This window comes from Oncorhynchus gorbuscha, unplaced genomic scaffold (genome assembly GCF_021184085.1).
Source record: "Oncorhynchus gorbuscha isolate QuinsamMale2020 ecotype Even-year unplaced genomic scaffold, OgorEven_v1.0 Un_scaffold_2378, whole genome shotgun sequence".
Classification (NCBI taxonomy): domain Eukaryota; kingdom Metazoa; phylum Chordata; class Actinopteri; order Salmoniformes; family Salmonidae; genus Oncorhynchus; species Oncorhynchus gorbuscha.
In genome coordinates, this window is record NW_025746908.1 from 13,650 (window position 1) to 37,566 (window position 23,917).

Here is a 23,917-nt window from a genome sequence, read left to right on the forward strand (position 1 = left end):
GAAAACCACACATTGTACAATGGCATTCTTAGAATGTATATATTTTTAAATCATGATTGTTGTGACCATGGACGGGTCTTGGACATGTCCACGCTTGTTGGCAATGACAGCAGAGACTACATATCCCACAACTATGAACAACACAGGGAGGAACAACGTCATAACGCATTTGACGCTCGAGCTTTCAGATGTCAGATTGATCGAGTTCGTTTTGCATAGCCCGGTGCCCCGGATGAACAGAGTTGACTCATTTTAGATCATTCCATTGGTCCTGAACAAAAATCTCCACACAATCAGGAGCACCGGGCCATGAAAAACTAATACGACCACTTCTTCGCTGTCTAAAAAAGTGTACAGTTTGGTAATGTAACGTTATCGAGTTAAATTCGCCGGAATCATATGTGCTTTCGGTTTATTTATTTTTTAAAAAACTAGAAGCCCTGCGACACGGAAACAAACTAACGCAACATGCATGAAGATTGAAACAGACTTGCATCGTAGTTGCAGGACAAGCCGCAGCTTCTGAGCGGGGTAGATGCAGGGAGGGAGGGAGTAAAAAGTCTTTGTGCTTCCCCTCCCCCTCGTCAAAGCAAAGGGGGAAATGTCTCTTTCTAAAGGAGGTAAGAATTTTAACAATAATGTTAATCGTGCAACAAGACTGAATTTCCGACAAAAAGATGCAGTGCTGGAAATCAGGGTTATGTACTGAGTCATTGCATTAGACGTTTTTAAAAATATCAGTTCGTTTCCGGCTTAACGTTAGGGTCTGTCCTTGTACAAAGTTGCTAGCTAACTCCAGCTAGCTACAGTACAAGTTGTAATGTGGTGCCTAATTGCATTTCTCTGTAACCTGGCTAGAAACCATTACATGTATGCGGATTCCCCGTGGTTGGTTGTTTCCTGTCAATTCCTGGAAATTTAAACAATTGTTTGTGAACACGCGATAACGTTAAGTTAGGCTACTTGGGGCTGTAAGTTGCAACTGTTGCTTGTTCGTTAGCTACCTTCCTACCGAGCTAACGTTACCTATAGCATTGTCTATTCGACCAAACGAAAAGTGCGTAGCTGGCCACACCGGTATCGATGTAACGTGAGCGATATCTCGTGCGTTATTTCATTGGGAGCACGCATGCCATGCCTCGCGACTTGTCGTTTTGATGGGAAAACATGAGTCATGTATTTTTCCGACAGCGTTACTTGGGTCTAATATTACCGTGTGCGTCGTCTCTCACGCATTCTTGCAATAGTTGTTCACTTATATTTGTCTCGCATATTTTCTACCAATGCCTGATCCATCATACAGTTGGTCTCTCTCTGACACTAAGTGATGTGTAATTAGCAACAAGCAATGCTGAATTAAAAACACCTGGTGGAAAATAAATCAAGGCCCTCCCTACGTCACACATGGGGACATTGTGTTGTGGATGATGTGATATTATGCTACACCATCGTTTCCAAAACTCTTGTCCTGGGGATCCCAAGGGGTACACATTTTGGTTTTTGCCTTAACACTAACCGTTACACAGCTGATACAAAATATCAACTGATTATCAAGCATTCATTATTTGAATCAGCTGTGTAGTGCTAGGGCAAACAACAAAACGTGCACCCCTTGAAGTCCCCAGCACCAATTTGGGAAGTGCTGATCTACACAATCCTAACTGGCATTACCACCAGGATTGTGAGAGGCCTGCTCACTGACTATTATGCTATCACAGGCAGCCCCTCTATAGCCTAGCTACCTGAATGCATGTGTTGACTTGTACTTCCAGCGACTTCTGCAACCTGTGGTTGTACAGCTGCTACACTGTTGTGCTATGCTGACGTTATTGGTGCTCACCTTTCTTTTGGGAGCAGCAACAGCCTGTTTGCTGATAGTAAAAGTGTAGGATGAGTCCTGGGTTTTCAGTTGTGTCTGGACTTTTCTTGACCGCTGTAGCCAGTTTCACTTTAAGGTAATGGGTGGAGTTGGCTGAAGTGCTTTGCAATGCTTGTTTGTTCATTTCGAGTTGCTGTTGCTTAAGGAGGTTTTACAACAAATAATGCGCTCATCTACAATGGTGTTTTCTCTGCCCATACAATAAATGTCAGCTGCAATGTGACACATTTTCAAGCACCCCGTTTTTTGTTTTGTTTTACAACAACCTTTTAGTAATTTAGCAGACGCTCTTATCCATACTGATTTACAGACAGTGCTAGGCTTTGGCACAGTGGGTTAACACGGTCTGACCGGTGTGCCTTCTGACTGGCAGCCAGTCCCATCCTGGGATGGTTTATCTCCATGGAAAGTGCGTTGTAGTCCAGGACTAGGTTTATAGGTAAACTAATATGTATTTTATTCTTATCCCCATTAGCTGTTGCTAAAGCAGCAGCTACTCTTCCTGGGGATCCACAAAAAAAACCATGACATAATCCCAGAATGTCAATAGACAAGAACAGCTACACATGTTAAACAACAATAGAACCCTAAAAAGGTCCTACTGACAGTTACACACATTACTGAGTTACCCACACATCAGTACATGTACTTATGCCCCAGAGTTATTTGGGTCAGAAAGGGAGAGGCATTGTGATGTGTTGTTTTATTCATGTTTTTTCTCTTTAAGATAACTTTGCTGTTTGCTTGAGTCATTTGAGATGGAAATGAGTTTCACGCAGCAATATCGGGCCGATTTCGACAACAACTAAGAACGGTGAAGCACAAGGCTAAGCGTCTCTGCTGTTTTGGTCCCGTACCTACTACGTTGTAGGAGTGTGACGTGAACCCGTGCACATACATGCACAGGAACTCTGACAGTGAGCGAGTACTGCTGCTTGTCCAGAGTGAAAAATAACCTGTTACTTGGTAGCTTCATCGTTGCCGGTTTAAGCGGGTTGATGGTGGCTCGTGACCCAGCTACTCACGCCGTCATCCAATGGGCTGCCCAAGAATTCTGAGTATTTATCTTCACACAGAAGACATAGCATACCTTGTGCAGGAGGCTTCAAACCAGTGCACCTGTCTGTGACTAAAGCCGGGTGGGGTTATTTTCCTCTAGAAGGTAGTGAATCACCTGTAACATGAGACACACACCACAGCTACGGCTGTAGCTAGATTAGTCAGCATCAATTATTTCAGTTTACCGCCTATAGGCTCTTGTTGTGCATGCTTCAGGCCGTTGAGGGGAGGCTTCCTTGGAAATCTGCTCTATTGCTCGAGTTGTGTCATGTCTGATGGCGGCGTCCAAACTCAAGAATCGATGGCTGATGTGCACATTCATTCCATCTTGTGAATTGAATGAAAAATCAAGTTGATTTTGGTTACATATGGCCTTGACTATACCCACCACTGGTTATTTTACAATGCTTTACAAAACGATCTGTGTAGCAGGTAGAATGTCACATTGACACGATGCTGATGGCAAAGCAACTCGTATAGTGGAGTGTAAGCCCACTGTCTATAACCAAAGGGTTGTCGTGCAGTAAGCTTATTTGGCTGGGTTTAGGGTTCAGGTGGATGTACCAGGGGTTCAGAAAGCTGGAGGAGAGCTGTGCCCAATGATATCATGCTTCCCAAAGGATCACGTGACAGCTATTCAGAAAGGATGTCTTGTTTGGTTGGGAGTCATCCTCTCTTGCCTGGATACAGGCACAAGAGGGAAGTGCACACCTGCCCCAACCCCAAACCCTGAGGAAGTTAACACAGTAAGAATCGTCCATATGGGCTCCCATTTGTAACATGAGAACTTCCAACTTGGTTTCGTCGACGTCAGACATTCCCACAAAGAAAGTGTTGGATACTGCATAGTCCCATGCCTGAAATGCTTAGAGTTGTAGGATTTTTAATAGCTCCTTCATTGATATGAGGCCTGATGTCGGCCTAGCTGTCAACTAGTCAAATATGTGACCTCAGACGCTCAAGGTATACTGTATGTCAGGGAGTTCAGCTGAAATAGAGTGCCACGTAAGATCCGTTTCTGCCTTGCATTTTAGCTATGCATTACGAGCTAAAGCCAGTATTTAGCCAAACCAAATAGTTTCTTGCCATGCTTAAAACAATGTTGCGCTGTGGATCAGCTTTAATATTGCAGATTGTGGCTTCTAACACTAATTGTCTGCATCATTTCCAATCCCCCATATATAGATTTTTTTAAATAAAAAATAATATATATTAACAACAATTTCATTGAGTTTACTGAATTACGTTGAAGAAATCAGTCAATTGAATTTCATCTGGATTTCACATGACTGGGAATACAGATAAGCATCTGGTCACAGATACCTTCTAAAAACATTTCAAAATGGGACTCAGGATCTCACCACGGTATTGTACATTCAAATTGCCATCGATAAAATGCAATTGTGTGTCGTTGTCTGTAGCTTATGCCTTCCCATCCCATAACCCCACCGGCTTCATGGGGCCCTCTGTTCACACCCTTGACATCAGCGAACCACTATCACAGTGTCATCCGTTTTGTCACCAACGCCCCGCCCCATATACTACCCACCACTGTGACCTGTATACTCTGGTTGGCTGGCCCTCACTTCATATACTACCCACCACTGTGACCTGTATACTCTGGTTGGCTGGCCCTCACTTCATATACTACCCACCACTGTGACCTGTATACTCTGGTTGGCTGGCCCTCACTTCATATACTACCCACCACTGTGACCTGTATACTCTGGTTGGCTGGCCCTCACTTCATATACTACCCACCACTGTGACCTGTATACTCTGGTTGGCTGGCCCTCACTTCATATACTACCCACCACTGTGACCTGTATACTCTGGTTGGCTGGCCCTCACTTCATATACTACCCACCACTGTGACCTGTATACTCTGGTTGGCTGGCCCTCACTTCATATACTACCCACCACTGTGACCTGTATACTCTGGTTGGCTGGCCCTCACTTCATATACTACCCACCACTGTGACCTGTATGCTCTGGTTGGCTGGCCCTCACTTCATATACTACCCACCACTGTGACCTGTATACTCTGGTTGGCTGGCCCTCACTTCATATACTACCCACCACTGTGACCTGTATACTCTGGTTGGCTGGCCCTCACTTCATATACTACCCACCACTGTGACCTGTATGCTCTGGTTGGCTGGCCCTCACTTCATATACTACCCACCACTGTGACCTGTATGCTCTGGTTGGCTGGCCCTCACTTCATATACTACCCACCACTGTGACCTGTATGCTCTGGTTGGCTGGCCCTCACTTCATATACTACCCACCACTGTGACCTGTATACTCTGGTTGGCTGGCCCTCACTTCATATACGTCGCCAAACCCACTGGTAAAGCTCCGCCTTATCTCGGCTCACTGGTCACCACCCACCTGCAGCACGCGCTCCAGCAGGTATATTTCACAGGTCACCCCCAAAGCCAATTCGTCCTTTGGCCGCCTTTCTTTCCAGTTCTCTGCTGCCAATGACTGGAACGAACTGCAAAAATCTCTGAAGCTGGAGACTCTTTTCTCCCTCACTAACTTTAAGCACCAGCTGTCAGAGCAGCTCTCAGATCACTGTACCTGTACATAGCCAGTCTGTAAATAGCCCATCCAACTACCTCATCACCATATTGTTATTTATTTTGCACCCCAGTACCGCTACTTGCACACACATCTTCTGCACATCTATCACCCCAGTGTTTAATTTGCCATACTGGAATAAGTTTTCCACTATGGCCTATTTATCGCGTCACCCCCCTTATCCTACCTCATTTTCACACACTGCATTTAGACTTTCTCTATTGTATTATTGACTCTGTTTTTTTTTCCATGTGTAACTCTGTGTTGTTGTTTGTGTCACACTGCTTTGCTTTATCTTGGCCAGGTCGCAGTTGTAAATGAAAACTTGTTCTCAACTAGCCTAAATGGTGAAATAAAAATAAATACAAAAACAGCCTGGAGGTGTGTTGGGTCATTGTCCTGTTGAAAAACAAATGATTGTCCCACTAAGTGCAAACCAGATGGGATGGTGTATCGCTGCAGAATGTTGTGGTAGCCATGCAGGTTAAGTGTGCCTTGAATTCTAAATAAATCACAGACAGTGCTTTACTGGTGACACTATCATACCTCCCATGCTTCACGGTGGGAACCACACATGCGGAGATCATCTCACAAGGACATGGCGGTTGGAACCAAAAATCTAATGTCCATTGCTCGTGTTTCTTGGCCCAAGCAAGTCTCTTCTTGTTGGTGTCCTTTAGTAGTGGTGTCTTTGCAGCAATTCGACCATGAAGGACTGATTCATGCAGTCTCTGAACAGTTGATGTTGAGATGTGTCTGTTACTTAATCTCTGTGAAGCATTTATTTGGGCTACAATCTGAGGTGCAGTTTAACTCTAATGAACTTATCCTCTGCAGCAGAGGTAACACTGGGTCTTCCTTTCCTGTGGCGGTCCTCATGAGGTGCAGTTTAACTGTAATGAACTTATCCTCTGCAGCAGAGGTAACACTGGGTCTTCCTTTCCTGTGGTGGTCCTCATGAGAGACAGTTAACTCTAATGAACTTATCCTCTGCAGCAGAGGTAACACTGGGTCTTCCTTTTCTGTGGTGGTCCTCATGAGAGACAGTTAACTGACTGTTTTTTCTCTTTGCTTATTTGACCTGTTCTTGTCATAGTATGGACTTAGCCCTATTTGGTAAAATACCATCTTCTGTGTACCACCCCTACCTTGTCGCAGCACATCTGATTGGCTCAAACGCATAAAGCAGGAAAGCAATTCCACATTCACTTTTATCAAGGCACACCTACCTGTGTGTTAATTAATTCCAGGTGACTACCTCATGAAGCTGGTTGACAGAATGCCAAGTGTGCGCAAAGGGTGACTACTTTGAAGATTCTCAAACAAATCAAAATATATTTGATATTTAACACTTTGTTGTTACTATTTGATTCCATGTGTGTTATTTCATAGTTTTGATGTTTTCATTATTATTCTACAATGTAGAAAATAGTGAAAATAAACTGTGGAATGTGTAGGTGTCAACTTTTGACGTGTGTGTGTGTGTGTATGTATATATATATGTGTGTATATATATATATATATATATATATATATAAACAGTTGTATTGGTTGCAAAAATGTTGTATAATTTTAATTGGAAAAACTCAGTTTTGAATCCGGCGTCGTTTTGTGAATCCTTACCTCCTCCCCTTTCCACTTGCCGCCTCCATTTTTGCAGTGATGCTGCAGTCAGTTGGTTGTAATTTTGAATACAGCAGACATTTCCATATTTTTGTTAACAATTCCACCCATCCTATTTATATCATTTACAAATATTAAACCATTTTTAAACATATTTTTCAAAAATGTATATTTTTTGTTGTTGTTGAGTAAAACAATATTTGTTTAATCCACCAGAAAAGACAGAACAAATATTAAACCAAATTTGCAACCAGCTTTCTATGGCTGGTTTTAAAAATAGCGATATTTTGGAGAAAGTGAATGATGTTGAAAAAGGCCATTTCTTGCCATGCTACTTCAGTTGGGACAAAGGCTGTTTTTATACTGTTGTTCTAGGTCATTTTAAGAAGGTTTTGAATGCTCTTTTTTTAGCTCGACGGAGGAAATGAACATCTATTTTTACTCTGCTGGGTGCATGTGAGCATAGCACAAGTCAATGAATCTCCCCTCACTGTGTTTCACTGGGAAGTCAATGAATCTCCCCTCACTGTGTTTCACTGGGAAGTCAATGAATCTCCCCTCACTGTGTTTCACTGGGAAGTCAATGAATCTCCCCTCACTGTGTTTCACTGGGAAGTCGAATGAATCTCCCCTCACTGGGAAGTCAATGAATCTCCCCTTACTGGGAAGTCAATGAATCTCCCCTCACTGGGAAGTCAATGAATCTCCCCTCACTGGGAAGTCAATGAATCTCCCCTCACTGGGAAGTCAATGAATCTCCCCTCACTGGGAAGTCAATGAATCTCCCCTCACTGGGAAGTCAATGAATCTCCCCTCACTGGGAAGTCAATGAATCTCCCCTCACTGGGAAGTCAATGAATCTCCCCTCACTGGGAAGTCAATGAATCTCCCCTCACTGGGAAGTCAATGAATCTCCCTCACTGGGAAGTCAATGAATCTCCCCTCACTGGGAAGTCAATGAATCTCCCCTCACTGGGAAGTCAATGAATCTCCCCTCACTGGGAAGTCAATGAATCTCCCCTCACTGGGAAGTCAATGAATCTCCCCTCACTGGGAAGTCAATGAATCTCCCCTCACTGGGAAGTCAATGAATCTCCCCTCACTGGGAAGTCAATGAATCTCCCCTCACTGGGAAGTCAATGAATCTCCCTCACTGGGAAGTCAATGAATCTCCCCTCACTGGGAAGTCAATGAATCTCCCTCACTGGGAAGTCAATGAATCTCCCCTCACTGGGAAGTCAATGAATCTCCCTCACTGGGAAGTCAATGAATCTCCCCTCACTGGGAAGTCAATGAATCTCCCTCACTGGGAAGTCAATGAATCTCCCCTCACTGGGAAGTCTATGAATCTCCCCTCACTGGGAAGTCTATGAATCTCCCCTCACTGGGAAGTCAATGAATCTCCCCTCACTGGGAAGTCAATGAATCTCCCCTCACTGGGAAGTCAATGAATCTCCCCTCACTGGGAAGTCAATGAATCTCCCCTCACTGGGAAGTCAATGAATCTCCCCTCACTGGGAATGAATCTCCCCTCACTGGGAAGTCAATGAATCTCCCCTCACTGGGAAGTCTATGAATCTCCCCTCACTGGGAAGTCTATGAATCTCCCCTCACTGGGAAGTCTATGAATCTCCCCTCACTGGGAAGTCTATGAATCTCCCTCACTGGGAAGTCTATGAATCTCCCCTCACTGGGAAGTCTATGAATCTCCCTCACTGGGAAGTCTATGAATCTCCCCTCACTGGGAAGTCTATGAATCTCCCCTCACTGGGAAGTCTATGAATCTCCCCTCACTGGGAAGTCTATGAATCTCCCCTCGCTGTGTTTCCCTGGGAAGTCAATGACTCTCCCCTCACTGGGAAGCTGGATGTCTGCAGTGGCTCATCTGAGGAGAGCACGAGATGCTACCAGTCCAGTCTATATGAACTTGCTTTCCTCCGGATATGTAGGTTATTTGCTTACATTTAGCCTCCTGTGTATGTACTGCAGAGAATCCACCCACGGTTAGGCTGCACTGTATTACCCAGCCAACACAGCACACCCAACCTAAATGCTTCACTTGAAACATTGCATAACGGTGCACTGCCTGTTTATGAATGGTGTCTCTGATGCTCTCTGCAGCCCTTTTCCCAGTTAGTGGTACAGGGAGCCATTGGAAGCTTTAAACAGCAAGTGGTGTTTAAGTGTCTGGTTACTTCTGAGCCAATGTACACTATATACGAAGGTATGTGGAAACCCTTCAAATGAGTGGATCTGTCTCTTTCAGCCACACCCCATGCTGACAGGTTTATAAGATCGAGCACACAGCCATGCAATCTCCATAGACAAAAGTTGGCAGTAAAATGGCCTTACACGGAACCCAAACCGGCTGCGTGCGTGCGCTATCGTGCATACATACATTTATTTTGTCCCCCTACACCAAACGCGATCACAACACACAGGTTAAAATATCAAAACAAACTCTGAACCAATGACATTAATTTGGGGACAGGTCGAAAAGCTAGCTAATTTGTCCTATTTAGCTAGCTTGCTGTTGCTAGCTAATTTGTCCTGGGATATAAACATTGAGTTATTTTACCTGAAATGCACAAGGTCCTCTACTCCAACAATTAATCCACACATAAAACGGCCATCCGAATCTAGTCCAACGCTCTAACCACTAGGCTACCCTGCCGCCCCCACATTTAACCAGGTAGGCTAGTTGAGAACAAGTTCTCATTTACAACTGTGTGACCTGGCTAAGATAAAGCAAAGCAGTGCGACACAAACAACAGAGTTACAAATGGAATAAACAAGCATACAGTCAAATAACGCAATAGTCTATATACAGTGTGTGCAAATGGCGTGAGGAGGTAAGGCAATAAAAAGGCCATAGTTGCAAAGGAATTACAATTTAGAAAATTTAACACTGGAGTGATAGATGAGCAGATGATGATGTGCAAGTAGAATTACTGATGTGCAAAAGAGCAGAAAAGTAAATAAAAACAATATGGGGATGAGGCAGGTAGATTCAGTGGGCTATTTACAGATGGGCTATGTACAGCTGCAGCGATCAGTTAGCTACTCAGATAGCTAATGTTTAACGTTAGTGAGGGAAATATGTCTCCCTGCTTAAGCGATTTTTGTTTTATTTTAAAAAATGCAATTAGTTTCAATCATTGGCAGCAGAGAACTGCAAGGAAGGGTGGCCAAAGTAGGTGTTGGCTTTGGGGATGACCATTGAGAGATACTTGCTGGAGCGCGTGCTACGGGTGGATGTTGTTATCGTGACCAGTGAGCTGAGAAGGCGGAGCTTTACCTAGCATCGACTTATAGATGACCTGGAGCCAGTGGGTCTGGCGACGAATATGTAGCGAGGGCCGACTAGAGCATACAGGTCGCAGTGGTGGGTGGTAATAAGGGGCTTTTGTGACAAAGCCTTCCCAGAATTGTGGAGACTGTTATAGCAGCAAAGGGTGGACCAACATACTTTTGGTTATGTGGTGTTTCCTTGCCTAATGGCCTGTCTGGGTTAGAGGGAACATCATCATGTCCAGGTCAATGACAGTTGTTGTTCAGGACACGTACCAGGATGCATCTCAATAGTCTCAAGTGTTGTCATTTCCTCGTGTTCTTTCCAACACAGATCTACCAACATGGAGCAGAGCCTGTAATTGGCTACCTGCCAAGGTGGCTGGTGTAGAAGACATGCATGGGGTTGCTTTAGAGTTCATACAGCTGCATCTTCAAAACGCAGTCCATCAAATCTGCCTTTTTTAAACCATTACACATGCATTTTATTTTGAAAGTCTATTATATACACACACACTCACAGTGGGGCAAAAATGTATTTAGTCAGCCACCAATTGTGCAAGTTCTCCCACATAAAAAGATAAGAGAGGCCTGTAATTTTCATCATAGGTAAACTTAAACTATGACAGACAAAATGAGAAAAAAATCCAGAAAATCACATTGTAGGATTTTTAATGAATTGATTTGCAAATTATGGTGGAACATAAGTATTTGGTCAATAACAAAAGTTTATCTCAATACTTTGTTATATACCCTTTGTTGGCAATGACAGAGGTCAAACGTGTTCTGTAAGTCTTCACAAGGTTTTCACACACTGTTGAAAGTATTTTGGCCCATTCCTCCATGCAGATCTCCTCTAGAGCAGTGATGTTTTGGGGCTGCCCCACTGTATATATATTATTTTGCTTCAGTAGTGATCAGGGGCATAAAAATATAGTTTACCTTCACAGAAAATACATTAGTGCAACACATTCGGCAGAAAATAGCTTAATTCATCAGATGACAATAGAAGTGCAACTCTATTTGGCATTCAGCCACACAAGTAAATGAGCTTACAATGAAAAAGCTAGCTATATATTTTTTAATGTTATTTAAAAACAATTTTTTTAGCAAAAAAACAAGACATGGCCATCAAATTTCTAGTGTTTATCATAGAAAGAATGTTGCTAGCTACATTTCCAGATGTTTTGCTGGAAGCTAATCGTGCATTTTACCAGAGAAAAGTAAAACAGAGAGCCAGTTCAGAGTCCTGTCTGCTGATAGAATGCCTGTTTACATGCATTCTCATCTGAGTGAAGTGCAACTGAATCAGAAAATTAGTCTAGGCACAAAAAAAGCATTTAAACCAGCATTTTACAAAACGCAGCAAGATTTTTCTTTTGCATTTTTATTTTTTGTCTGAAAACACAGAATTCTGCATTTAACAGGACCTCTGCAAACGTACCTGCCAATAGCGGGCAGAAATCAACCTGCCTCAGGCCCCGGATGAGAGCAGATCCTAAATATCTTTCTGCTGCATCACTCCCACTCATCCAATGTTGTGCAGATCAGGAGAGGAGGAAAGGGTCCACGTTTAGACTATAGAGGCACAGTCCTCGTCTGAATCCCACGTTCCTTCAGTTGGGGTTGTTGTTTTACACCAGCATTGCCCTGGCCTGGATGAGAAGTCCCCACTTGTTGCTTGTGAACAGTGTTTATAAATGCACTGCAGTGTGCATTTCACACAGGGAGAGGTCTCTGGTCTCCATTGTGTAGGCAGAAGCAGACCTACTGCAGGAGCTAACATGAGTCACTGTTCAGTCAGTATTCCTCTGATTATGGTTGAGACTTTGGTTGGGACAAACCAAGGTGGTTAAACTGCTGCTTGTATTACAACAAGGTTAGACAAAACTGAGGGTTAATGAGTGAGGTAATCTGTTTCTGCTTTCTCGCTCTCTGTGTCATCGTTCCGATTTTTGAGCGAGTCGTTCACCAGTTTTCTATTGTTGAACAATCTCTGGGTAGATAACACATGGAGCTGTAGAGTCACTAACACGTTACAGTACAAGTCGGAAGTCCACACCAAAAAACAGAACCAAGCATTCTCACAACACATGGTTCAACTGGGGGTTTCTCTGTTCTGCTTTATTGAAAGTAAAAATTGACAGGTCATGGTATAGATAAGTTTTCTTAAAGAACTAGACTGATCTTTCCTCTCCCTATCCTCTCCTCTCATAGGAAAGAAGAAGAACCCAGGCCTCAAGCTCTCCAAAGAGGTCTTTGATCAGCCCCCACCTGCAGCCGCAGCGTAAGGCTTCTTCTCTTTCATTGGTTGGCCGGATTCCAGGTGGTCTTTTTCGTGGTCGCGCTGTGCATCTCAGAAGATTTCTACATCATATTAACATGGTTTCTGAGATGGTGGGCTAAACACTTCTCCAGATATTGTGAGAGCTCATTATCTGTGCAGCACGACTCCAAAAAAAGATGCCCTGGAAATTAGCCACTGCTGTGTGTTTGTGACAAACGTGACGATGACCTCAGTGCAGATGATGTGTTTTGTTTTAATTTCTTAATAATGGTGACGAGGAAAAGCACTGAGGCCAGAGAGAAGCTAACAAAAGAAACCGGGAGAGTGTGCTGAACAGGTAGCTGTACAGTAATAGAGGATGAGGTTATGGTTTCATATGCAGATGTCATTACCTGAATCTCTTCTTTCACACCCTAAATTATACCAGCCAGGTTTCACATAGCATCTTGTCAAACTACAGTCATACAGTGTGATGTTCAATAAGAAAGAGCATTGGTTTTTTGTGTTAAGTTTGATATCGATGTCACTTTTTAAACGAATGCATGGTATTAATCCCACTACCTATCCTCTCTCCTCAGCCCCCCTCGAGATCTGGATTCCAAAGCCTGTGTTACCATTGGAGAAAAGGTAGGGAAGGGAGGAACGTTTGTGTTCAGGCTGTAGTACTTCACTTTCTATCACCTTTTGTGGTTTTACTTGGGTCATGTTCATTAGACACCAAACGGACGAAAACAGACAGAAACAGGGAGGGGCTGCTTGGGGTGTATTCATTACGCCGATTCTGTTGGAAAATGTTTCTTAACCGGATTGGGGACGGACCTGAATTTGTCCAATAGAAACTCATGTTTTGTAACTTTGGACTAATGTTTACACCCCTGGACTGGTCCTAAAAGAAGCACTTACTTTTGTTTTTCGTTGCTAAGCTTTTTGAAAATGTTTTCTGTTGCATGTCCTAATGAACACAGCCGTAGCGTTTTCTCTAATGCCTTTACTGGTTGACTTTGATGTGACTGATAGACTTTTCTCACGCTGTGCATCTCAGACAAACGTGACGATCAACTCTGTGCAGATGATGTATTTGTTTTAATTTCTGAATAATCCTGATGAAAGAAACCACTGATGCCAGAGAGAAACTAAACAGAAAGACCGGGAGAGTGTTGAAGAGAGTTGTACTGTAGTCAACGATAAGTATATGGTTTTAGTGTCAAAATGGTGATGTCATTACCTGACTCAGAAATCCTAAACTATACCACCTGGGTCCAATAAGAAATATGTATTTTTGTTTTCCGATGGGTCCTAATGAACACGACTCTGGGGTTTTCTCTCTTGCGTGTATTGGTTGAACTTGATGTGATTGGCTGAAAGACCTCTGTCTCTCTCCACTGTGTTTCTCCCTCTGGACAGAACTTTGTTGTGAAGGCAGATGACTTAGAGCAGATTGGGGAGCTGGGTAGAGGAGCGTATGGCGTGGTGGACAAGATGAGACATGTGCCCAGTGGGCTTATCATGGCCGTCAAGGTGGGTGGAGTGCTCCAGGGTGCATGTTTAATGAGCCTATGTTATGGAACGTTGCAGATAGAAATGCCATGAATAGAGACAACACGATTCCTTATGCCAGAGGCGTGTTTGTTCTACATAGCATATGTGTATCTGAATGTTTCAAAATGTTGCCTTCTACTGAAACAGACATTTTAGATTTCTGTACATTGCATTCGGAAAGTATTCAGACCCCTTGATGTGAATAAGGTATTTCATTTATTTATTTATGAATTACTGAATCCATTTTAGAATAAGGCTGTAACGTAACAAAATGTGGAGTCTACGGTTCTGAAATCTTACCGACGGCACTTTATCAGAGATGTTTATTCTATATTTATATATCTGAGATGTTGATTAGATAAGTGTGCGTGTCACTTTTAAAGACGAGCCACACAGCTCTATCTCAACAAATTTATTTATATAGCCCTTCGTACATCAGCTGATATCTCAAAGTGCTGTACACTCCTGACCAACACAGACCTGTGCTGTTTTGACAACTCCTATGGTCATTTTGGGCTCCCTAGTGGCACAGCGGTCTAAGGCACTGCATCTCAGTGCTAGAGGCGTCACTACAGACCCTGGTTCGATTCCAGGCTTTATCACAACCGGCCGTGATTGGGAGTCCCATAGGGCGGCGCACAATTGGCCCAGCTTTGTCCAGGTTAGGGTTTGGCTGGGGTAGGCCATCATTGTAAATAAGAATTTGTTCTTAACTGACTTGCCTAGGTAAATAAAGGTTAAATATGTTTTTATTTTTTATTGTCAAGCCAAACGGGACAATGAATGACCTCTGTGCAGATGATGTATTTTGTTTTAATTTCTGAATAATCCTGATGAAAGAAACCACTGATGCCAGAGAGAGAAAAAACAGGTAGTTTAACAGTAATAGAAGAGGTTATGGTATCGTATGCAGATGTCATACCAAATGTAACGTTTATTTTCACCGGGAAGTCATCATCTTTAACAAGAATGCCCCTGAACTATATGTAATTTACACACAAAATAAAAGAGATAGTTAGTGTTCCTGGGAGTCTTCCATTCAAATTGCTGTGGTCTGGGCCAAAGGGCTTTGTTCCTTCTAGTGATTGTATTTCTGTGACTGCCCCCCCCCCCAGAGGATCCGGGCCACAGTGAACACCCTGGAGCAGAAGAGACTGCTGATGGACCTGGACATCTCCATGAGGACCGTGGACTGCTTCTTCACGGTCACCTTCTACGGCGCTCTCTTCAGAGAGGTCAGCTCTCAGCACCACATCTGTAGCACAGCCTGGGTTCGCCTGGACACTGTCACTCAGCACCACATCTGTAGCACAGCCTGGGTTCGCCTGGACACTGTCACTCAGCACCACATCTGTAGCACAGCCTGGGTTCGCCTGGACACTGTCACTCAGCACCACATCTGTAGCACAGCCTGGGTTCGCCTGGACACTGTCACTCAGCACCACATCTGTAGCACAGCCTGGGTTCGCCTGGACACTGTCACTCAGCACCACATCTGTAGCACAGCCTGGGTTCGCCTGGACACTGTCACTCAGCACCACATCTGTAGCACAGCCTGGGTGTAACACGTGCTGACTAACGAGATGACACCAGTCAGTGCGCCCTACGTGCTAAAGTACTATACGTGCTAAAAGTCCAACCTCAAAATATAAATGGAAAAAAACTAACCTGTGAAAACAACATTATGGTGGAAGCCTGTGGCTCGGCTGGCTTTCACTTGGCCACTTCTTTCTTCCCTCAAATACATCTTCAATTCAGTTGGGTTTTCAAACTACGATTAGAAGTAGTCTCCTCTGTATTAGTCATGGAAGGACTTGTTTGTTTTTCTTTGTGTGTCACACTGACTGTGCAGATGCTGTATTTTGTTTTAATTTCTGAATAATCCTGATGAAAGAAACCTCTGATGCCAGAGAGAGAAAACAAACAGGCTGAGTATTTTAAAGAGGTAGTTGTACAGTAATAGGTGTTGCTCTGCGTTGCCAGGGTGACGTGTGGATCTGCATGGAGCTGATGGACACGTCTCTGGATAAGTTCTACAAGCAGGTGATCGATAAAGGCATGACCATCCCTGAAGACATCCTGGGGAAGATCACTGTAGCGGTGAGTGGACACCTGGGTCGTGTTCATCAGGACACGCAATGGAGATCATTTTAAAAAGGATTTGCAATGGAAAACAAATGAGTTTCTTATTGGTCCAGGTAGTCCCTCCCTGTTTTAGGTTTTTATTCTGTTTGGTGCCTAATGAGCACAACCCTGCAGGGTTACTGAATAATGCTTATAGCTGCAGTATAACTGACCTCTGTGCAGATGATGTATTTGTTTTAATTTCTGAATAATCCTGATGAAAGAAACCACTGATGCCAGAGAGCGAGAACAGAACAGAAAAACATGCATAATACTGAAGTACACTTTCCTATTGATATGATTTATATTGTCATCTTTAAGAAGTGTCCACAGCAGCTTGTTGTGATGCTGTATAAGGAACACAGTTCCCTCAGGTTATCTGGAGTGACGTCATTACAATGCAGTGTGTGTAACTGCTTCTCTCTCTCTCCAGATCGTCAAGGCTTTGGAGCATCTGCATAACAAACTGTCAGTGATACACCGAGGTAAATGAAGGATACGGTTTTGGTAGCCTGCCGAGCTAAAGCCAAGGCAAACACAGCTCCCCAAGCGAACACAAGTCTTCATGTCATGGGCACGGTTTCTCATCACTCGATCACCTCCTTTACTCATGTTGATCTGAAATGGTCCTTGATTTGATTTGCATTTTTATTATTATTTGCTCTCCGCCACGCTTGGAGGGACTAAACTATTCCTGATGATTAAATGTGTTTTTTTCTAACTTTGTGCAGATGTGAAGCCGTCCAACGTGCTGATCAACACACAGGGCCAGGTGAAGATGTGTGACTTTGGCATCAGCGGCCACCTGGTGGACTCTGTGGCCAAGACCATGGACGCCGGCTGCAAGCCCTACATGGCGGTGAGTAGGAATGGGTGCGCTCTGACACCTTCTCGGCCATGTTCAGTAGGCAACAGGGTTTCTGTTAGCTGGTAATAGACGGCTTTTGTTGTTAAAAAAAAAATGAAAAGCCAAAAAAATGTAGCTGCCGAGGGACAAAATATAAACTCCTATTGCAGAATAATGCGTTTTAACCTATTCATTAACCTATTGGCCGGTCAAGCTTACAGTGCATTCGGAAATTATTCAGACCTGATTTAAAAATGGATTCAATTCATTTATTTTTATAATGACAAATCGAAAACAAGTTTTTAGAAATATTTGCAAATGTATTACAAATAGAAATAGCTTACTTGCATAAGCTTCCAGACCCGTTGCTATGAGACTCGAAATTGAGCTCAGGTGCATCTCGTTTCCATTGATCATCTTTGAGAGGTTTCTACAACTTGGAGTCCACCTGTGGTAAATTGTTTCCCATTTCTATATGCTACGGTATGTGTAGAGGCTTCAGTGCATCACACACCACTTTGTAATGAGCTGGAGGCAGTAACATTTTGAAAACAACTTACATGTAATTGTTTGAAACCTGAATGTTTTACTTCATGTTAGGAGACATGTCTTACTTTCCTTCAAAGTAAAATGCCACCATAGAAACGTGGTGGTAATTATTTTAATTTTTATTATTTTAATGCAGGTGTAGAAGCCAAAGGCACAATCCTAGTCATGTTAGCAACCCGTGCTAGTTGTTGCATCTAGTTCTCCCCTCTTTCTAAATTGTGTGTGATTTTTGACAAGCGTGTTTTCATGCTAATTGCATTATGGAATAAACATCGGCGTATAACCTACTGCCTTGTGCTCATTGTTGTGCTAATAATGTGAAGAAATAATGGTTTATTGACATTTTACATTTTAACCTTCTGCTCTGTTGCATCAGCCTCGTTATTTTATTTTAATGTTGCCAAGGCCTACTGGTTGTATGAATTTGGGATCCTTAGCCCCACAACTGTCCCAGAAGCCTACCAATAGAATAGGTCAACTTTTCTGCTGTGGGGGGTACTACTTTGACATAGGCGAGTGATGTTGCTGTTTGTTTCTGGTCTTGTTGTCTGAGGAGAAGGACACGTGACAGTCATTCTAACATCTTCAAATTGCTTATCAGAATTTGGTTATAAGGACGCACACCGTTGCGTCCTGGAGTGGCATGTTCTGTTAGAATGAATAACCATCATCTAAAAGTGATTTCAGTGGGTGGACTCCCTAATCAGATTACACACCCAATGTCTACATTTCTCAAATGTCTGTTAAAATTAAAATGCTGCCGGTCAAATGTACTGCACCACATTTTCCTAAAGGAAACCCTGTTTTAGAGAAGTTTGACACGTAAGAAATCAAATGAAACCTGTCCGATATGGAAGTTAACGTGGTACCTCCTACGTTTCCATTTTGTGCCGACTGAACACGACCCTGGTTGCAGCCAGGCTTCTTCAGGCATTGGTTGGCCAGATTCCAGGTTCTTCTTCGTGGTCAAGCTGTGCCTCTCAGGAGATTGCTACATCATATTGATGTGGTTCCTGAGATACTAAACGTGACGATCACCTCTGTGCAGATGATGTATTTTGTTTTAATTTCTGAATAATCCTGATGAAAGAAACCACTGATGCCAGAGAGAAACTAAACAGAAAGACAATGAGAGTGTTGAAGAGGCAGTTGAACAGCGATAGTGAGGAGGACTGGGGAGAAGAGGAGAGGTGGCTCTGACACCGTCTGGGCCACGTTCAGTAGGCATCGCATGGAAAACGTCTAACACAACAAATACTTAACACGACCCTGGTCTAGTTGTGGCTGGGAGCGCACTGCCTGAATGAAATAGAACTGGTGCTTGTTGTGTTGATGTCGTTATATGTTACAGTGGTATTCTTATCCTATGTGATGGCGTTGGTGTCATTGTGTAATGGTGTTGATAGTGTTTTCATTCCCTCGGTTTCAGCCAGAACGGATAAACCCCGACCTCAACCAGAAAGGCTACAGCGTTAAGTCAGACATCTGGAGTCTAGGAATCACAATGGTGAGTCACAGACACCATCGGCTATTCTTTCAACAGCATGGTCATGTTCATTAGGCACCAAACAAGAAAATGGGACTGAAACGAGAGGGGCTACCTGCATTTATGTGATTGTTTTCTGTTGCACCATTAGTTTGTAACGGTGTGTCCTAATGAATACAACCCTGGTCTGAGTGATGATTCTACTCTATTGTCCCATGTTTCTTTGTGATGGTAAATACCAGACTGCCTCCCTCTGTGGGATAACAAACCTCTGTCTGGTCCTCTGCCCCAGATTGAGCTGGCCATTCTGAAGTTCCCCTATGACTCGTGGGGTACACCCTTCCAGCAACTGAAGCAGGTAGTGGATGAGCCCTCTCCACAGCTGCCCTCGGACCGCTTCTCCCCTGAGTTTGTGGACTTCAGCTCCCAGTGGTGAGCCCATCTCTCTCTCTCTGTCTGCTTTCCAAATGGTACCATCTTCTGTTTAGTAAGGAAGGAAATCACAACTCATTTATTTAACCAGGGGTCACCTTTTTCTCCCCAAATACTGTAAAACTATTTGGTGGAATGTTTCCACGCTGAAAATATACAGAAACATTAGTTTGAAAAAGACTAGTGTATTTTCCTAAGAATTATTAAGCCTAAACATACTAAACCAAACTGATGTTGTGGCTGTAATTCATCAGTGTGAGCAGTATCTCAATGTTGTTAATCCATTTAGAAAATTTCAAAGAACAGGCAGAATAAACTAAATGGAACATCTGTAGGCCTATATTGAAAAGACAGATTTTGGTTTGTAACCCTGAAGAAATTTCAATGTTCCAAACTGAGTCCCGTTCCAAACTGAGTCCCGTTCCAAACTGAGTCCCGTTCCAAACTGAGTCCCGTTCCAAACTGAGTCCCGTTCCAAACTGAGTCCCGTTCCAGACTGAGTCCCGTTCCAGACTGAGTCCCGTTCCAAACTGAGTCCCGTTCCAGACTGAGTCCCGTTCCAGACTGAGTCCCGTTCCAGACTGAGTCCCGTTCCAGACTGAGTCCCGTTCCAGACTGAGTCCCGTTCCAGACTGAGTCCCGTTCCAGACTGAGCCCGTTCCAGACTGAGCCCCGTTCCAGACTGAGCCCGTTCCAGACTGAGCCCGTTCCAGACTGAGCCCGTTCCAGACTGAGCCCGTTCCAGACTGAGCCCGTTCCAGACTGAGCCCGTTCCAGACTGAGCCCGTTCCAGACTGAGTCCCGTTCCAGACTGAGTCCCGTTCCAGACTGAGTCCCGTTCCAGACTGAGTCCCGTTCCAGACAGTCCCGTTCCAGACGATCCCTGTTTGAGAATAACAGTTCCTGATGCACATCACTTCACACTGGCAACCCTTTTTTTCATTTGGAAAAATAATCTGTTGTGTTTTCTTGTTATATTAGATCATGTTTTTAGCTCTAAAATAGGTGTCTTGACTGTGATGAGTGCTCAGGAAATGAACAAAACCAGGCTATGCCATTGCAAAGCCACAGAGTTCTACATGCAAGCTCCCCTGCTGAGGTTACTGCCTTTTAGAAGATTCTGTTTCACCATATAATATAACAAGTTGATATTATGGTTTCAAGAAATTAATCTTAAATGGCAATTGTTTTATTGACTGTATATATATATATATATTAGTAAAATTATATATTCTATATTCTGACTTCTCTAAAAAAATAATTGAGTAACTCGAACAGTAAAAAAAAAAAAAGGGTAACCCGCCCATCCCTACTATTTAGTGCACTACCTTTGACCAGGACCTATAGGAGTAGGGTTTAGAGCCCTGGTCAAAAGTAGTGCACTGTATAGGAAATATGGTGTTATTTGGGATGCTGCCTGTCTGGCCTTACTGATGATGCAGTTGAACCAAACACCACCAGGTGGCCCTGCCCTGCTGTCCCCTCCCTGTGGGTCCAGGCCTGGGCACTGTCCTGGTGTCCCCTCCCTGTGAGTCCAGGCCTGGGCACTGTCCTGGTGTCCCCTCCCTGTGAGTCCAGGCCTGGGCACTGTCCTGGTGTCCCCTCCCTGTGAGTCCAGGCCTGGGCACTGTCCTGCTGTCCCCTCCCTGTGAGTCCAGGCCTGGGCACTGTCCTGCTGTCCCCTCCCTGTGGGTCCAGGCCTGGGCACTGTCCTGCTGTCCCCTCCCTGTGGGTCCAGGCCTGGGCACTGTCCTGCTGTCCCCTCCCTGTGGTTCCAGGCCTGGGCCTGGCCTAGTGTCCCCTCCCTGTGAGTCCAGGTCTGGGCACTGTCCTGGTGTCCCCTCCCTGTGAGTCTAGGCCTGGACACTGACCTGGGGGAAAAAGACAGCCTGGAAATGAATGCACCTACATTTTTGTGAATGACCCAGTTGTCCTGGCCCACTCTATAAATGTCATGCTGTAGCTTTCATGTAGGCTTATCTGGTGTAAATGTGTTATGGTGTACTTAGAGTTGCACAATTACAGCAACTTTCCCAGGTTGGAGGATTCTGGATTTCCTGCTGATTCCTTTTTGATTCTGGGAATCTCCTAACTGACATCTGGGAAAACTTTCCCAAAAATCCCAGGTTATCAGAATGTTGTCCTCAAACAGGCTTCGATGTGTTGGGGGCTCTGGTCTTACTAAAGGTATATGGTAAGAAGTGTCCAGTATTGAGGTATGTTTCTCAGTTGTTTTGTTTTGTTCTCTCTCTGCAGCTTAAGAAAGAAACCCAACGAGAGACCCGCCTACACAGAACTAATGGTTGGTTTTAGATCCTCATCAGCATTTGTTTAAATCAGTGACCGGTGAATACGTGTGTAATGTTGTTGGATTGTAGGCGTTGTTGTTCTCTCTTCATTCACAGTATCTTTGTAAAAGCTCACTTCCTCTCTCTGTTTCCTCTTTGTTATGTGTCCACAAGAGGACAGGCTTACCCAAGTGTTTAGTCAAACCATGATGATGATGTATTCTTGTATTTAAGTCTTGTGTGCACCACATATGTGTAAGTCTTGTGTGTAAATGTGTACTTTCTGTTGGACTCCTGTTTTATTTGAGGAATTGTTGACTCATGGTGTTTTCTCATATATATATTATTTTTTTACAGCAACACCCCTTTTTCACCCTGCATGACTCCAAAGAGACGGACGTAGCCAGCTTTGTCAAGATCATCCTGGCAGACTGACAGGCCCCTCCACCCACCAGGGTAGGAGGTAGGCGGGACTTCTCCACCCACCCACCAATCCAAGGCCTTTCAGAAAGCTCACTGGAATTGATCTGCCACACAACTCCAACTTTCTTTCCCCAAAGACTGACGCCAGCTCACAGAGGCCACGTGGGAAAGCGCTTGTAATATGAACTCAAGATGTTGATGGTGTCCACCCAAACTGGAGATGGTCAACTCACCCACGGGTCCAACAAACCTTTCCCTCCCTCTACTCCTACAAACTGAACTGATTCAAACTCCTCACTGTACCAGTTTTCTGATTGGACAGTGTCTGTCAGCAGGAAGAAAATCTCTCTTTACACATACTGTATGTCCATCACTCTGAATTACACAGAAAGCCAAAAAGAATTCGGTGAAATGTGTTCGTCTCTGTATAATGAATTGAAAAGATATATATTTTTCATTTATGCGTTTTTGTTTTTCCTGATACAGTTTGTAATACTGTATATTTTCATCAAATATGAATTTAAGGGTGTGTCTTTACTCTTTCTGAATGGTATCATGAGGGGAAGAGGTGACCTACATTTCTCGTCTCGACTTCTTGTGATTGGTCAGTAATGGGACGGCAGCTGCTGTCGTCGGGCAGGGTTTTGGGAGGCTCTGGAGGGGTCAGACTCAGTAAGTTTCTTTGTAGAGGGAAGTTCAAAGGTGAAAGCGTGACTGGGGGGCCCTGTACAAAAGGAATTGCAAGTCCTACCTAGGTCTCTTTGGTGGCATGGGAATGCAAGGCATCTGTTATCATCTGACCCTATATACAACCCCCTCACCCATCTGTATACGCCCCTCTGCCCCGCCCCTTCCTAACCACCCGTATACGCCCCTCTGCCCCGCCCCTTCCTAACCACCTGTATACGCCCCTCTGCCCCGCCCCTTCCTAACCACCTGTATACGCACCTCTGCCCCGCCCCTTCCTAACCACCTGTATACGCCCCGCGCCTTCCTAACCACCTGTATACGCCCCTCTGCCCCGCCCCTTCCTAACCACCTGTATACGCCCCTTCCTAACCACCTGTATACGCCCCTTCCTAACCACCTGTATCTGCTCCGCCCCTTCCTAACCACCTGTATACGCCCCTCTGCCCCGCCCCTTCCTAACCACCTGTATCTGACCCTCTGCCCCGCCCCTTCCTAACCACCTGTATCTGCCCAGCCCCTTCCTAACCACCTGTATACGCCCCTCTGCCCCGCCCCTTCCTAACCACCTGTATACGCCCTCTGCCCCGCCCCTTCCTAACCATCTGCTCTGTCACCAAGAGTGCTGTAAAGAGTATGTGAACAGTGTATTCTCATATAGTACATGGACTTGTAATTGGGAGATGATAATGTAACTATCCAGACTCTGCTGTATTTATCTTCCAGTCCCTCCGAGCCGTTTTTAAAAAGCTGTATTTTCATTATTCATTGTGACTCTTATCACTTGGTTTCCTGGATGTGGTTGGGGGCTGCTGTT

The 23,917-nt window shown here is 44.2% G+C and overlaps 1 protein-coding gene across 2 annotated transcripts; it reads left to right on the top strand.

The window, feature by feature from the left end:
* The first annotated feature begins 426 nt into the window (after positions 1-426).
* On the top strand, positions 427-23,475 carry LOC124025716 (dual specificity mitogen-activated protein kinase kinase 6). Of its 2 annotated transcripts, XM_046339055.1 has the most exons (12): positions 427-620; positions 12,656-12,725; positions 13,304-13,352; positions 14,130-14,243; positions 15,380-15,499; positions 16,248-16,364; positions 16,822-16,873; positions 17,120-17,247; positions 19,214-19,291; positions 19,563-19,702; positions 21,959-22,004; positions 22,348-23,475. In XM_046339055.1, exons 1-12 carry the CDS (start codon positions 602-604, stop codon positions 22,423-22,425), a joined length of 1,011 nt encoding a protein of 336 aa, XP_046195011.1. In that variant the 5' UTR covers positions 427-601; the 3' UTR covers positions 22,426-23,475. The 2 variants fall into 2 exon arrangements, with proteins under 2 accessions (XP_046195011.1, XP_046195012.1); XM_046339056.1 differs by lacking the exons at positions 427-620; positions 12,656-12,725 and adding an exon at positions 12,810-13,062.
* Positions 23,476-23,917: the final 442 nt, after the last annotated feature.

Bases quoted from the DNA above. Each gene is read 5' to 3' on its own strand.
- LOC124025716 (XM_046339055.1), top strand. The intron at 12,726-13,303 runs GTAAGGCTTCTT...CTCTCTCCTCAG, and splicing joins CCCCCACCTGCAGCCGCAGC to CCCCCCTCGAGATCTGGATT. The intron at 17,248-19,213 runs GTGAGTAGGAAT...CCTCGGTTTCAG, and splicing joins GCTGCAAGCCCTACATGGCG to CCAGAACGGATAAACCCCGA.